Source organism: Malania oleifera, chromosome 2 (genome assembly GCF_029873635.1).
Source record: "Malania oleifera isolate guangnan ecotype guangnan chromosome 2, ASM2987363v1, whole genome shotgun sequence".
NCBI classification, from domain to species: domain Eukaryota; kingdom Viridiplantae; phylum Streptophyta; class Magnoliopsida; order Santalales; family Ximeniaceae; genus Malania; species Malania oleifera.
The window spans coordinates 87,742,747-87,759,458 of NC_080418.1; the positions used below are offsets into that span (position 1 = coordinate 87,742,747).

Below are 16,712 nucleotides of genomic sequence, written 5' to 3' on the forward strand. Positions count from 1 at the left end.
TGTTGTTGCAATAATTAAGGCTAACAATGTTGTAGCAATAAAACAAATAATAATATGAAATTTTTATGAGTTCATAACAAAGAATATAAAAATAATAACCATTCCCATTTTTATCAGGAGAATGTATGTTCTTTTCTTTTTATGTGCTCGGTGGAATAATAAGCAATGTAGAAGGAATATCTATTACCTCCATTTTTAAAAATTTTAATATTCCGTCATATTGCAATGAATAGTTATTGTAATTCTCACTATATAGCATCTTATTACAGTGAATAGTTATTCCGGTACCAAACTTAGCAAAAAGTAAAACAAGTTTCTTTGGAAAACATGTCAGTGTCTTGCCTCCAAAACAAGCTGAAAAAAACTCTTCCAGAGAAGATAACAAAAGAACCCATCTGCGCACACACACACACTCTCTCTCTCTCTCTCTCTCTCCTCAAAATCTATCTCTTCAACACAAGATCCCATTTACATATAAGTATTTAAAAAGAAAAAAAAAATCCCAATTTGAAACTATGGTCTACTTGAGATTTAAAACTATGGTGAATCCTGCTACTTTAATCATAGGCTGTTCACAGGCAGTGAAGTATACCAATTCTTGAGGATGAATGATGAATCCCCCGGCGGTCACAAAGGCAAAAAATGTGAGCGTAATTTCAAGCAGTGTTAGGGAGCAGTACTGGACGCTACTCCCACCCAGCAGCTGCTACATGCACCATAAGAAATGTCAGCATGAACAACTGAGGGAGGCCTTTAGGCATGGCGGCAGCTGATCCAGAGGAGCTTGTAGGCTGTGAACCAAACACTGCAGAGCCACTTTCATTTGTTGTATTTAAAACTGATGAACTTGTGCTGCGAACTCCAAACACTAATGAGAATATTAACTTTCTGCCTCATAGAAATTAAAAGTCAAAACAAAAATTCAACCAGAGATGGTTAGGAAAAGTTCACCTAATTGACGAAAATTGGCAGGTCACATAACCTGAGACGGGGAGGAAAGTAGACAAAGTTATTATTTCTTCAAATTGGATATAAGAATTGTTCATGTCTTTCAAGAAAAAGAATCAAACAGCTATCTGAATTATGAGGGAGCTTCAGGGGAAGAGCCCATGACTTCTACTAGCCCTATATATTGATTTCCAAATATCACTCTTTGGGTGAATATAGGAGTATAGACTGATTCTTGAATTTAGATGAAATCAAGTACAATTTTCTATTATATAAATTTATTAAAGTTACAAAAATATTATATTTATCTTTAAAATATCATTCTTTTATATACCTACTAATTTGTCGATATGCTTATTATATTTATGGTACAATTATTTAAAACAGTAAATAAAAAAAATATGATGTTTGATAAGTAACTCTAGCCCATGTGAGATATCAACTTTGCACAGAATTTATGTTTTTCATCGATTGAATAGAGGCCTTGAGCTACCCAAGGGGGAAAAGTTTCATCTTCTCCTTTCCATAAATTCTATCCTAATGAAATTTACACCTATTACTTCTGAATCTGAAAGCTCAAGTTCAAAAAGGGACGTTTTTGTTAAGGATAGACGGAATGAAATAAAAGACAACAAATAAGAAGCATTTTAACAAATAAATAACAAAATTGAATTCATTCCATTCTATTATCAACATTGTTTAACAGAGTTATGCCCTGTATTTTCAATGAACTGTATGTAGAAGACCTTTGGATGAAATGCTTCCATGAGCTTAAGATATCAATTTACATGCCATATTGGCCAGATTTAAAAGTTATTTTGGATCATTTGAAAGCTGCAATGGTATTTTAGAAATTCAATGACGCAAACTACTAAATCCCAGATGGTTGCGTGCAATAGTTCATTAATTTTAAATGGGATCCTAGTTCCTCTAAATTAGCGTTGGAAATCATTGTAGTAGGAGTTACTACAATCAGTGCTCATACACCACCCCTGAAAATGAAGTGCGCTATATATATATAGCTGATACTTACTTGGGTCGGTACTGGTAATGACAGCAGTTCCTCCAAAATTGCAGCTGGCGGGAATTGGGTTATTTTGATAGTATTTGTTGAAGGCGTATGAAGCATGGTTGCGAAGCGTGGTGGGATTGTAACAATTTCCCCCCACCTGAATTGCCGAGCAGTCTGCGCCCCCATAACCGCACGCATAGTCCAACGCAACTTGCAGCGCAATCTGTGAAGCAGATTGGCTAGCCACGCACCAGCTCTCGCTTCCTGAAACCGGTGGCGCCATGCTGATTGGAGTTGATGTCGCGGTCGTCGGTGCGGATGCCGACGCCGCCGGGTTCATGTCTAACGGAGTTGTTGAAGTACTGGGAGTATTGGTGAGATTAATTATTGGAACTGTGGTTGTTGGATTGCTGATGTCTCTTTTTGTGGTGTGGCCTAGTTCTTTGTTCTGTCCAAGTGCTTCCTTTCTTGAACCACCTGAGCCTGAACATATATATATCCAAAAATATGTATAATCATCTTTTCCTCCTTTGTTTTTTGGTTAATCTTTTGTGAAAAATAATAGGTACAAAATTATGAGATTAATGTGTTTGGTAGATACACAGTTATTGCTTTAATTTTACATAAATATGGCCAAAGCAAAAGAAGACATGAAATAGGTACTCATGATAAAATAAAAGAGAAGATCAACATAGCATGCACATGGGAAGCAAAGGAACCATCCCAAGCAAGACAAAGCAAGTTACCTGAACAGAGGAAAAGACCAAACAACAGGAATATGAGATAATAAGCCTTCCGTCCGCCCATATGCCCAAACCTAAAGCGTCTTCTTCCTCGTCTTCTTCTTCTTCTTCTTCTTCTTCTTCTTCTTTACTGTAGTTCTTCAGTCAAGTACAGCTTCTCACTTTTTTGGATCAACGAAAGAGGGGCTCATAAATGTCTGGTCAAACCCGAAAAGCATCAATGATCGATCTTGTTGGTGATAAATTAAGACCCATTGTATATATATATATATATATAGACACGCACAGAGAGAGAGAGAGAGAGAGAGAGAGAGAGAGGGTAGGAAACACTGGCAATAAAAGCAGACAGAGAGAGGGACATGGAGTGTGATTAGGTACAAGCAAGGGGAAGGGGAAAAGTGGAAAAGGGTAAAGCTTGGAGAAGAAAAGGAAACCGAGTGGGGCAATTGTTTGAAATATAAGACTGTTGGGTGGCTGATGCAGCGGTGATAGTAATGATGTGATAGTGACTTGCATGAAACAAAGACGACATTAACCTAATGTAATGAGATTGATGTATTGTTTCTTTTTATTAACATTTCACACAAATATTTCTTTATAGAGTTAATTAACAGTCCCAATAGTATACATTTAGCATATTCGAAATAAAAATGAAAGAAAGGAGATTGAATTATCATTTTTAAGATATAACTAGGCTCAATAACGTTATTAGTTGCAGGCAAATTTTTCTTTATACTGAATAAGTGAAATGTTTTTCTAACATAGTTTTTCCTTCTTGATCTTGTCAATTTCACACTGAAAGAAAATTATGACTCCATGTGCGTGAACAATGAATGAGATGAGTGCAAACCCGTGCAGCATGAGCATATATATTCGTTAAAAGCTAATTTGCCAAAAGCAAAAAATAATAGTCAACTGCATGAGTTTTTGAACTAAGCAACCAGTGAGACACAGCTTACGGCTAGCTGTTGCACCCTAAGCCATATGTACAATCAGTAATCTTCCATTTCTGCCTGCCTCAATAGAGTATTGGATGGCCCAAACTTCACCCCATGTTCCCCCTTTCCACCTTGTGGCTAGACCCACCACTAAGATTCTATCCAAGAAATAAAATAAAACATACAAACGCAGAAAAAAAAACAGGTTTAAATAATTTCCAATTTTAATTTTTTTAAAATTCAAGAATGTCATCTTATTTATTTTTTATTTTTTCACTATCTATATTAAAGCTAAAAAATAATAAAATTCATTTTCCCACCTTTTTATGCAAGGTTAGAAAGCTGAAAATAATAAAAGGTCATTTTCCAGCTTTTTGTAGTGTTGAAACAAAAAAACATTTTCATAATTATTTTTAAAATTTGAAATGAAAAAAATGCATTTTTTGTCATAATTAATTAGACAAACCCTGTAGAGGTTTTAAAATTGTATTTCTATTCAATGATTTTCTGTCATGATGCATGACACTTATAAAGGTTTCTTCAAGTCACAAAAGGGCTTGAGGCTAGGGGATCCGTTGTCGTTGTATATTTTCATCATCATGAAAGAAGTTCTTTCTAAATTAATTCAAAAAAAGTTATCTGAGAAGCGGATTTTACCGTTTGCGCATTTGTGTGGTGCACCTATTATATCACATTTAATGTACGCGGATGATGTTGTTATATTTGCTAATGCTGGAAAAAAATCTGTTAGACAGATAATGGATGTGACTAAGGAGTATGAAAACTGGACTGGCCAAAAGGTGAATAAAGATAAATTAGTTATTTTTTTTTTCAAAGAAGTTGGGTGTTCAGAGGAAGGGAGAAATTCTTCAAGAGACTAATTTTAGTTAAGGTATATTTCTTTTTACGTATTTAAGTGTGCCGATAGTGGATGGTAAATTAAAGGGCTGTCATTTTGACCCTTTATTTCAAAAAATTAGTAAAAGAGTTGAGGGCTGGAAAAGTAGACTGTTGTCTCAAGAAGGTCGTTTAGTTTTGTTGAGACATATGCTTTCGAGTATGTCATTGCATCTGTTAGCTGTTCTAAATGTCCCGAAACTGGTGATAAGAAAGATACAAGGTATGTTTGCTTCTTTTTTCTTAGGATTTAAGGATGGAAAATGAAAACATGAAATGGAGGGCTTGGAAGAAATCGTGTGTTCCTGTGGAGGAGAGGGGCATAGGAGTAAGGGATATTTCGTAAGTACAACGGTCTTTGTTCATGTTTGGTTGACATTTGTTAACACAAAACTCTTTATGTGAAATGAAGACATATTACTCTTTGCAGACCTCATGGATCAGATTCTTCTTTTTGGAGGAAAGTTCTGCGGGGTATGCTTGATCTATTAAGTAAATCTAAGTGGAAGGTTAGAGAAGGAGATGTAAAATTGTGGTATGATAAGTTTCTAAATTCAAGACCTTTGTTTGCAGATTGTCTAGACGGTGCTCATTCGTATATCAGATTTAAAGATTTGGTTATCAATAATGTGTGGGATGTGAAAAATTTGCAGAGGATTTTGGGGTATAATAAAGCAGAAGAAGTGATGGAAAAGGTGGGAAATCTTAGAAACTCTTCGGATATACTGTTATGGCTCCCGGAAAAGGTTTGTTGTTTAATACAAAGTCGCATGAGATGTTATCAGAGTCAGAGCTCCAAAATTTGATTGGGCAAAGTGGGTTTGGAATAAACAGTTACTGCTATCTGCATGTGGAAGACCGCTTTTGAGTGCTTAAGCATTGATGAAAAGGTGAGAAGGGTGGTGGTTTCACTTGCTTCGGCGTGTAATTGTTGTGAGATAAGGCAGCTAAAAGATATGGAGCATGTGTTAAATAAGGGAGACCTTACTACTGAGGTTTGGAGGAAGGTTTTAGTGGAAGTAGGTGTTCCTTTTCTTAGGTAACAAAGTTGGAAAGAAAGAGTCCAAATGTGGTTTAATAGGGCTTCCAGATTTTCTCAGTTGGGATCATTGATGGGTTTGATTCTTTATTTAGTAGTTTGGAGGCTGTAGAGAATGAGATGTGTAGCTAGAGTGGAGGGGAAATTGGAGAGTAGTACAGATGTGTGGCTGTTCATTAAGTATTGGCTGGAGGTTTTGAGCAGGAACATGACAGAAATGACTCAGTTAAAAGATGCTAATTTTCGGATATTGCAGAATCTGGAAGTGCAAATTGTGAATAAAAGAATTAAAACTATGCAATGTGTGAGATGGCTAAAACTGAGGCAAGGGAGGTTGAAACTAAATTTGGACGGGAGCAGCTTGGAGAACCTAGGGCCGACGGGTGATGGTGGCATCCTTAGAGACCATAAAGGTTCTTCTGTTTTTGGGTATTCAAAATATTTTGGTTCTTATTCAAATAATGAAGCTGAATTGAGAGCTTTGTTGGAGGAAATAAATATTTGTAAACATTTGGGCCATACTAGTATTGATATTGAATGTGATTCGAATATTATAGTAAATTGGATAAGATCGAGTAGGTGCTCCTTGTGGTATTTGTGGGATTTTTGGGAGCAACTTATTGTTTTATTGGAGGGAGTAGACTTTTCGATAAAACATTGGTATAGAGAAGGGAATAAAGTGGTAGATGTCTTGGCTTGACAAGGTGCTATGAGGAGGAATAATTTTTTTACAAATAATAGTCAACTCCTTAGAGTTATCAATGGGTTGTATAAACTAGAGAAAATGAGTACAACTTATATGAGATATGTTTAGTTGATTTCCTGTTGGTTTTGATTAATGCTTTATGTTGTTTATCTTTTTTTTGTTTTGTTGCGAGAGATTTGTTTTGTAGGTCATTCTTTTGTTTTGTTTTGCTTGGACTTATAACCCTGTTTTTGGCTGGATGTTGGTGTTGTTTTTTGGGAGGCCTTTAAAGTTTTGTCTTTTATTTCTTCCATTGATTGTCTTGTAACCACGGTATTGCTTTGCCAAAAGTGAGGGTTTATCTATAAATAAATGGAGGTGCCGTCCTTCTTTAAAAAAAATAAATAAAATTAGACAAGCCCTTAATGTTTACACATTTATGTAAATTTTTAATTATAAAGTTTAACTTAGAAAAACAACTTTATATTAAGTTTTGATTGATTTGATGTAAACGTCAATTTTTTGTACCTTAGTCACCCCTAAAGTTCGAAACGGAAAAATAGAGGAGAGAATGAAATGCAATCGCCATCTTAAAGCTAACCATCCTAATTTTATCTAACTAAATAAGATTTCTCCAATATTCTTATTGTCGACATCGGATTTATGCAGCCTATTTTGGTTGCCAACATTTTGATGACCATTTACAAATCAAACAAATACAAAACCAAATCATTGGTTATCTAAATTATTTATTTTGAAAAACACAGTCTCCACTTTATTTTAATTTTGAAAAGGAAAAATAAAGAAAACTTTTTTGAAAAAGAAATTAAGTTTCGGGAGTACCTTTTTGATTTTTGAATAGGGAAAGTAATACCTTCAATTCACTTTTGTTGGAATTTAAAAATTAGCATCTTAAAACACCCATGTTATGAATGGTCACTACACTTATTCTGTGTGTGTGTGTGTGTGTGTGTGTGTGTTTGTATCTTTCCTTTTTGAAATAAATTTTCAAAAAAAAAAAAGGACTAAAACGCAAAAAAAATTTGAAAAACAATGTTGCAAGATCAGACGGTTGACTGCTTGTAGAAATTTTTTCCAGCCCACAACCCCTTTGAAAAAGCTTTCGTAGCATTCATATAGAGAACTTAATCTCATGAAAATTCTATTACTTAATGCCTATTCAAAACAAATGCAAAAATAAGCAAACAACTAAAGAAAACAAAGCAAAAGGAGAAAGAGACTTTTGTTCATATGTTTTTATAATAATGAATACTTACTTTAAGAGTGAATAAATCTTTTTTCTTAACCTATTGCGTGAGAATTATAAAGTTATCCCCAGTGAAAGCTTAAAGACACAACATAAAGTTTTACCAGTAGATATATGTACTAAAAAATGGAAGAGAAATGATAAACTAAACTATTGTAAGAGAACTAGGTGGTGCAACTTAAAAGATAAAATATGATAAAATTCAAAGATAAAATGATCAAAGATGATGATTGGACTATAGAGGATATGATGTCGACACAAACATTCTTTGGAGTAGGATGACTAACTCTATTAAAAAGATAGCAACAGAGATTATAGGTGAGTCAAAAGGAAGATTCTCGAATAGAAGAAAGTTGGTGGTGGGATCAAGAAGTCCAAAAGGCCTTAAAGATAAAAAGAATTTGGTATAAAACATGAATAAATGTAGAAACATAGATAACTTTGAAAAATATAAAGAGATGAGAAAAAAATACAAAAAAGTCATTAGCATAGATAATTTATTAATTTGTATACTAGATTATGTACAAAAGAAGGGGAAAAAGATATATTTGACGTTTCTTGTAGTAACCCGAAAAATAATAATATTTTAATAATAAGAGAGAGAGAAAATAGATACAGAAACAGAAGGAGGCCGTAGAGCGTTCGTCAACGACATTACATTTTGGAGATAATATTAAATAATAATAATTTCAAGGAAATTGCTCAGCTTCGTTGATGAACATAGGGTCTCGTCGACGAAGGTCTTCAGAATTTTGTCAACGAACACAGGGTTTCGTCGACAAGAAAATACTGAGAGAGGGTCTGGGGCGGTCTGAATTTCGTCGACGAATACAGGGCTTCGTCGACGAATTTTGTGAAGGACTCATCGACGAGGTGATGTGTCTCGTCGACGAATCCGGCAGTATATAAGGAGGAAAAATAGGGATAATTTCATTTCTCTCGCCGCTCTCTCTCTCCTACGACTCTCTCTCCCTTCTCTCTTCATTTCCGGCCCCACCAATCGTCAAATCGATGATCCGAAGCTACCACGACTCTCCTGGCGGAGTTCTCTACACATCTACTGGAGTGGAACGTTGGGAAATCAGAGTTGGAAATCATCCCAAATTCAGGCTAAGCCCTTTTAGCCACTTTTTGGCCTCATGGCAGTTATAGGAAATAATGTAAGTAGGAAAATACTAATATTTAGTTCTGGCAAATATTGGTTTCAGGGTGTTTTGTAGGAGGCCCTGCGAGTGTTAGGCTTGTATTCCCTAGGGGCTTTTCATAGATAAGGTAAAGGAAATATGCTATGCTAGGATGTTTCTGAATATTATGCAGTTTATGTATTTATGAAAATTATATATTTTAGTATGGTGTGGCATGTGATTATGTATATGGTACGGGAATATATTTATGAATTTAGTTTCATGATTTTACGAGTTTCAGTATTATGATTATACGAACTTTAGTATCATGATTTTAGGAATTTCAGTACCATGATTTTACGATATTTCAGTACCATGATTATACGAATCTCAGTACCATGATCATACGAATTCCAGTATTACGAATATGCAGTTTCATGTTATGATTATTCAGATTTTAGTACGTTACGCAGTATCATGGTTATTTCAGTACTTCAAAATCATGGTAAATTAGATAGACATGTATATAGAAATATATATTATACAATATCAGACCCTGTTGGACTTGCAGCTATAGAGCACGGTACCGTTGCTATAGATACTATGTTACTTTATGAGTGCAACCACCTATTCAGATATACGTGGTACGGTCGACCACCTAGGCCCTCGAAGAGGTTAGGCTTCCCATCCAAATATGGGTTGAGGTGGGTAGGTGGACTAACGGAGTTCAGTGATTTATTTCTGGTTGACCAGCCAGGGTAAATCCAGCCTACGAGCAGCACAACCTCGTCACGAGGGGCATGTCATGACACAGATAGCCACAGGGAACAGTTTCAGTTACTATTACTTACGTATTGATTTACAGAAACAGGGATCCTACTATATACACTAGAAGTATTTTGAATTATAACTATAATACTGATATGTTAAGCAATAGGGAAAAGGGGTGGTGTGCTTTATTACTTGTACTGTACTTTGGTACTCAGTTATTCATGTTTATATGAAACAGATTTTATGATATAAAGTAGTTCATTTGCCACACACTAGTAATAGCATATTTTCTCTTACTGAGCGTTGACTCATCCCAGTGTTGATATATTTTTTAGGTGATCCTGGTAGGCGAGCAGATCAAGCTCACAAATAGAAGGGCTTCAGTAGTGCCCTGACAGAGAGTGAGTATCATTTTTAGGAGCATTTTTGTATTACCCTAGCTTGTTGAGGGTATTTTTGGGGATGAAATGTATTTATATTTTAGGAAAACAGTGATATGTATATAACTCTAGTATTATATGGATATGTTTATTATGATTTACGCTTCTTGCTGCTTAGGTTAATGTCGTAGGTGGTATCAGAGTATAAAAAAAAAAATCAATTAATTAAGCAGGTCATTACATTTCTAGAGTTGGAGAGAGAAAGAGTAAGAGCTTAGGTAATGTAAAATGTATAAAAAGTGAAGATGATATTGTTTTCGTTAAGGAAGAAGACAAAAAAGAAAGATAGTGAAATTACTATAGTAAGCTATTTGATGAAAACCAAGTTTTTGGCTTAAACTTAAAATGGACAAATTAGGAAAAGACTAAAAGTATGAGATGGAGTAATGATTAATATTAGGGCTACATGTGGAGAGACTAGAGCATTTCCAATCACAATAGGTGTACATCAAGGTTCTGCTTTGAGCCCTTATTTTTTAATTTAGTGAAGGATAAACTGACTAGGAGTATCCAGAATGACATTCCATGGTGTACGTTGTTTGTAGACGATATTGTCTTGATTGATGAAATTATGGTGGAATAAAGTCTAAGTTAGAATTATGGAGAGAAACTTTAAAATCTAGAAGCTTTATGATAAGTAGAAATATAATAGAATATATGAAATGTAATTCAATAATAGTAATAGAAATATTAAAGACAAAGTTAAACTTAATGATGAATAAATCAATAGCATTAACAGAGTTTGATACCTTGGATCTATTATGCAAGTTGAGGGAGAAATTGAAGAGGATGTAATGCATAGGGTCAAAGCAGATTAGGTAAAATGGAGATGTGCATTAAGTGTGCTTCGTGATGGTAGAATAACCTTAAAATTAGAAGAAAAATTTTATAGGACAACTGTAAAACTAGCTATGCTATATAGATCAGAATGTTGGGTGAATAAGAAACATCATATCCAATAAGTAAAACTTGTTGAGATGAGAATGCTTAAATGGATGAGTGGTGTAAACATTAAAAGAGAAATTAAGAAATGAACATATTCGTGGCAAGTTAGGCATAACTCCTATAGAAGATAAGATAAGGGAATGACAACTCATATGATTTAAATACTTGCAATATAGGTCACATAGAGCGCTAGTGAGGAAGAGCGAGTTAGTAACTACGAGGGGCAATAGAAGGGGTAAGGGTAGATCTAAAATAACTTGGAATGAGATAGTAAGTAAGGATTTAATAGTCCTGAATTTATATGTGTTGGCCTAACATGACTTACTAATCTTATTTTGATGATAACAAATCAAAAGTAATTTAACATGTTTTGGTGAAAGTGAAGATAATTCAAGAATCAGGTTTTTAGACTCAAGTTCAAGTAATCATAAAGCTCATTGCAAGACTACATGAAAAGGAAATGAAATCTTAAAGGACATGAAAGCATGAATTCCAAAGATGACTTGATGAAAGCTTAGAGAATTGAAGCATAAAGGCAAGATGGACTCAACAAACGACAAGCATGAAGACTCCAAGCTTAGAATATGGTTAAGTCTTAAGAGAATCTCTATGTAAGTATTTCATTCAAATGATGATATGGTTGGATTTGAAGCTTATTAGTAAAATCATTGACTTAGAGACCACATTTTTGAGAAAGGCTGGAAAATATTTTTCAAAAGTCTTAAATTACTTTGGGAAATATAAAGGAGCAAAAAGATTTTGGAAAAAAAAAAGAGCAATTTTGTCTATCCAAGCGTTTGACAGTGACGGCCCAAGCGGCTGACATGTAGACACAATGAATTTGAGAAAACCTGAGAAGACCTAGGTGGCTGAGTCTTCATAGTCCAATTGATTGACACCTTACTGCCTTTGAATTTTCTATGTGTTAAACTATCCAGGCTACTAACCCTTCGTAACCCAGTCAACTAACTCTTTAAAAATTGAAATTTTAAAGTTAATGGGAAGTTTCCAAGATTGAGTTTTTTAAAAGTATTCGTTATGAAAACTTGGGAAATACTCCAAGTCATTTGGGGAACACGAAATTAACCTTTTTACATCTATAAATACCCCCTATAACAAAGTTTTTGAACACACCAAGCAATATACAACAATCAAAGCTTTATTTGCTTACAATCCTTTCAAAGATCTCTTGCTTACATACTTGTTGAAGTTCACTATTGAGTTTTGCTGTGTAATTCTCACAAATCTCTGAGCATATACTAAATTCTTTCCATCAAGAAAGAAGCTCAAGGTGATATACTTCAAAAGCTTCAAATTCTCTCAATTGTTATTTTGAATTGAAGTATATAGTTGTACTTTATTGTTGTACTGATAAGCTCTTGTACAAAGTATCTTTGTACACCGAATTTGTTTTTGTTTCTATAGACATTTTAGGTTTTTGAATTATTGTTGGACCGAGTGTTGGGTATCACTTGGAGAGGGCGCTCCACCCTACTTGAAGGAGTGTACCGAGCGTGGGGTATCACTTGGAAAGGAGGACTCTATCCTATTGAAGGAGTGTTGTAAAGGTTTGCTCCGCTCCTAAAGGAGTGGTATAGTGGAATCCTTAGGTGTGTTGCCTAAGGTGAGGACGTAGGAGGGTATAGTCGAACCTCGTAAAATGGAAACCTTGATTAAAGGAAATGTGTTGATTGATAGATATCAAAGACTAAATTTTGAAAGGCTACTGAATTTCTGAATTTGATTCTTTATCAACATACTATATTGTTTGTTGGATTGACATATTCAAAAGCTAAACTAAAATCAGATATTGGTTACTACACCATCTTAAATTGTTTCTTAAATTTGATCAAGCTATTGGAATATCATTGGTTACTTAGTTGATTGGATTGAGTTTTATTTTAAAATCTGAGATCTTGAGTGACTTTCAAATATATTGACTTTACAACATCATATTAATTGTTGGGTAATATAGATAAGGTGGTTGATAATAATTATATCAATATCAAGTTAAATTGAATTGTGAGATTAACTTAAAATTCAAAGGGGTTATACTTAACTAAAAGTTTACAAAGAAAAATTTTAAATCCCAATTCACCCCCCATCCTTGGGAGTACACCTTCCTTTTCAATATGTAATCAAGAAAATTGGAAGAAAAGGTGGAACTTAAGGCTTGGTTTGTTGCTGTTCTTTGGCATGGCTAAATCTACAAAGTAGAGTGCCTACATATCCTCAAAAGAAGAATCAAGTTATATGTAATTCTCAAATATTATTTTTTATTTTAATGTTAAAATATTTTTTGGGTTGTTTTATTGGCAATTCTAGAATTTGCATGATTTAGATTCTTTGGGAGGAAAACCATAAAAGACTTAACTTTAAAAACTTATTTTATCTTTTAGAAAAGAGTCTTTTTAATCCATTCAACAGGCATGACAACATGAATGGTTCATCAAAAATTTAAATTTTCTCAAAAGATATTTTGGTTTCTTTTTAAGGAAAACTATAAAACCTATTTTGAAAAGTGTGGAATTTTGGAAAGAGGACCACAAACCCGCCTTGATGTTGTTGAAAAAGGTGGGAGAATATCTAAGCACCAAATCATATACGTATGACTCCAAAATATTTTGAAAACTTTGTAAAAACATGGAAGATTTTACGAATACATTACACAAATTCATTTTCTTGATGAAAAAGTTGGCGTTTTTTTTGGTGGAGAAAGCTTGAAAAACTCTAATGAAATGACATTCAATCTCAACCAAATGTGTTGTTCTGAGTGTGAAGACCTAAAAAGCCTTGAAATATATGATAAAATAAAGAAAAAAATGTAGAAAATAGCACTCTTAGGATTTGGTGGTTGACCATTTGCAGGGGTCAATCGACCATCTAATAGCCAACAACTACTTTTTCAAAACAGGGGGGGGGGGGCGTTGACCACTTGTATTGGCTTGTCGATCGCTTGCAAGCACATTTCCACAAAAATGTTAAATTTTGATATTCAAACATGTTTTTTTTTTTTTTTTCTGTGTAATGAAGACAAATATATGTTCTACTACTTCTAATATGCATTTTGACATAGATTAATGGAAATATCATGATGAATTGATCATAATATTTTTAAAAAATCATCAATATGTATCGACATATCAAAATTCATGAAACAAGTGGAAATGAACGAAGAAGAGGGTTGGGTACTAATCTTATTGAAGAACAATCCTCTATAGATCAAGTAGAAGATACTGGCACTTCAAATCACACCTAATCCTCCCTTCAATAGCAAACCCTCGATCATATGAGTAATGTGAAAGTTAAGATCATGGGTTCAACTCTCAATAAAGACTAAAAGTTGTACAAGAGATAGTTGGCCAAGGTCAACCTATGTAGTTGTTATGGGCTAAACACTTTGCACTTTGTGATGGGTTGTGCAATACTAGTTATAACACACTAACTTAACTACTCAGTTGAAAGTACATATCAATCTTGCCACAAGAATAAACTCACAACCATTACAATAAAAAAATTAAGCAGACGTAGTAAACAAACATTTATGTAAACACCAGTCATACATAACTACAAAGTAATAAAATTAATTATCCACACCACCATAAGCAATCAATACTTAGTAGAAGAGGGAAGTAGATTACATAAGTTCACAAAAGCCAGTGATTTTTACAATAATTAATGAGCACTCATCTTTCTCTATAGAAGCTTTATATATATTAGGAAATTGTTGACTTTTTGAGTCCGATCCCGTTTTGATTATGACAAACCACTTGTATCTTATGTGTGTATTTAGAATGTGAACATGTTTATATTTCAATAAACACATCAGGTAAAGAAGGAATGGAAGCCAAAAGAAACTAAAAGATCATATAGTTTGGCGTACTAGATGAAGAACTGAAGAGCAAAAAAGAAAGAATACATGTTATTTTTTTGTAATTGCATTTATTTTTGGGTCTATAATAATGCATTCATGCATAATGGGAATGACAAGCTCAAACTCAAGACCATAGACTGACCATAAGGCCCAAAAATTTTCATGAAAAACCCTTTAACTAAAATGCCATACATATATATATAGGGTTGCAATTTTTAGGGTCAAAATTAGGGCAAAAACTTAGGTTTACACTGACCTCGGTCAATTGAACCATTCATGCCTAACTCAGCTCAGTCGACCAGTGATGCCTTAAAGGCAAAATGGTAACTTTGTTCAAGGTCAGCCGACTGACCTAAAAATGAAGTGTAAAGTTGTGCCGACTGATCATACATATTCTCTCAGCCAATCCTCTACCCTCGGCCGACTGGCCTATAAATGAGTTGAAGACTCCAGCCAACTAACCATGCTCGACCGACCGATCTAAATAACCTAAGACCGTCCCGGCCGATCGAACCTACGAAGGCTCGAAAATCACTTTTGGCTCAGCCGACCGATACCTTAACCAGCCGACCGAACCCATAGAAAAATTCAAATTTTATGTGTGAGGTTAGCCGAATGGCACTGGCGCTAGTCGACCGAACCTCTCGGGTTTGGTAATTCTTTAGCGTTAAAAAGGGGTTAATTTTTAATTAAACAAATTAGAAATTCCCACCGTATCCCTAACGGTCATATTTTTTGGGATTTTTATAAATATCCCATCATAACTCTTGATTAGCACCTTGATTGGAAAGAAAATTTCTCTAAAAATATTTTGTCCTATTCTTGGTATATTCTCACATTCAAACATTCATTTCACTCTCTTTCTCTTATCTGTTTGCAAAATATTTTCACAAAAAGAGCATTACACTCACCTTCTTCATTATCTGCATATCAATTGTATTTTGAAGAGAGGTTGAGTACTCATTTTTGTGAGTATTATACATTTATTTTAAAAACTTATAGTCTCATTTGTTTGTTCATTTTTGAAAATTATTTTGGACAGTAAGCTTGAGTTCTTCTCTTGTTATTTCATTCATAAATATTTTTGGGAACTCTCTATAGCTTGCGAATCTTTGCATCCTCATCGCAAGATTCAAAGGTTTATATTGCGGTTATTGGAAAAATATTTTTCGCAAGCAAAAGCTCTATATCTCTTATACCTCGTATATTAAAATTATTTTTGAGATATTATTTGGGTTCTTAAGATCTTTGAAAATACAGTTAGTGAATATTATGCATCTTGATTCAAAGATCGCTTACATAATACTCACTCACAAACACACACACACACACACACACACACACACAGATATATATATATACATATACATTTTGAGAGTTGTCATATAATCCAGAAAATCTCTGTTGAGTTTAATCTCCCATCATACTAGAGTGTATTGTGCTTATTGATGTACATCATCTACTTATTGTAGAAGCATTCTCTTTTTAAAAAAAATTATTATTGTTGTATTCCCAGCATGCGGTCGGAAGAGGATTGCACTGGCCTGTAACGTGCACTGGATTGGTTCAAACCCGATTAAGAGAACTAGGAGCACCATCCTGTAAGGTGTAGTTGTTGGTTGGGCTCAGCCTTGTAATTTGAGTTAGGATATTCCTTGCACCATAAGGGGAGGGTGTAATTGGTGTCGCTCCACTTGTTAAGTGAGCATTTAGGGAATCCTCTTGCTAGTGAGGTTGAGGTGGGGACATAGGCACCGTTTTCCAAACCTCGATAAAAATCTTGTGTCACTTTATCCCTATTCTCTTTACGTTCCCGTATTTGCATACTTATATTTATTTGTTGATATCACTACTTGAGTTCGTGAATATTACATTGTGATTGATTGAGAAATATTGGATCTGTGATACTTGTTTAAATTGTTTTTTCTTTCATATATCTGTTGAAATAATAATTGACTAGACAAACCCTAGGTTGAGTAATACAGATGTTGTCTGATTTAACCTAGGGAAGAAATTTTAAAATATCCAA

At 34.2% G+C, this 16,712-nt stretch overlaps 1 protein-coding gene across 3 annotated transcripts; it reads right to left on the reverse strand.

The window, feature by feature from the left end:
- Positions 1–233: 233 nt before the first annotated feature.
- On the reverse strand, positions 234–3,101 carry LOC131148727 (major pollen allergen Ole e 10). Of its 3 annotated transcripts, none has more exons than XM_058098620.1 (4): positions 2,707–3,101; positions 1,982–2,443; positions 952–982; positions 234–852 (listed from the first exon to the last, which is right to left on the reverse strand). In XM_058098620.1, the coding sequence occupies exons 1-4, from the start codon at positions 2,765–2,767 to the stop codon at positions 687–689; spliced, it is 720 nt and encodes a 239-aa protein (XP_057954603.1). In that variant the 5' UTR covers positions 2,768–3,101; the 3' UTR covers positions 234–686. The 3 variants fall into 3 exon arrangements, with proteins under 3 accessions (XP_057954603.1, XP_057954605.1, XP_057954602.1); XM_058098622.1 differs by having other exon boundaries at positions 234–868; positions 2,707–2,976; XM_058098619.1 differs by lacking the exon at positions 952–982 and having other exon boundaries at positions 234–888; positions 1,978–2,443; positions 2,707–3,052.
- Positions 3,102–16,712: the final 13,611 nt, after the last annotated feature.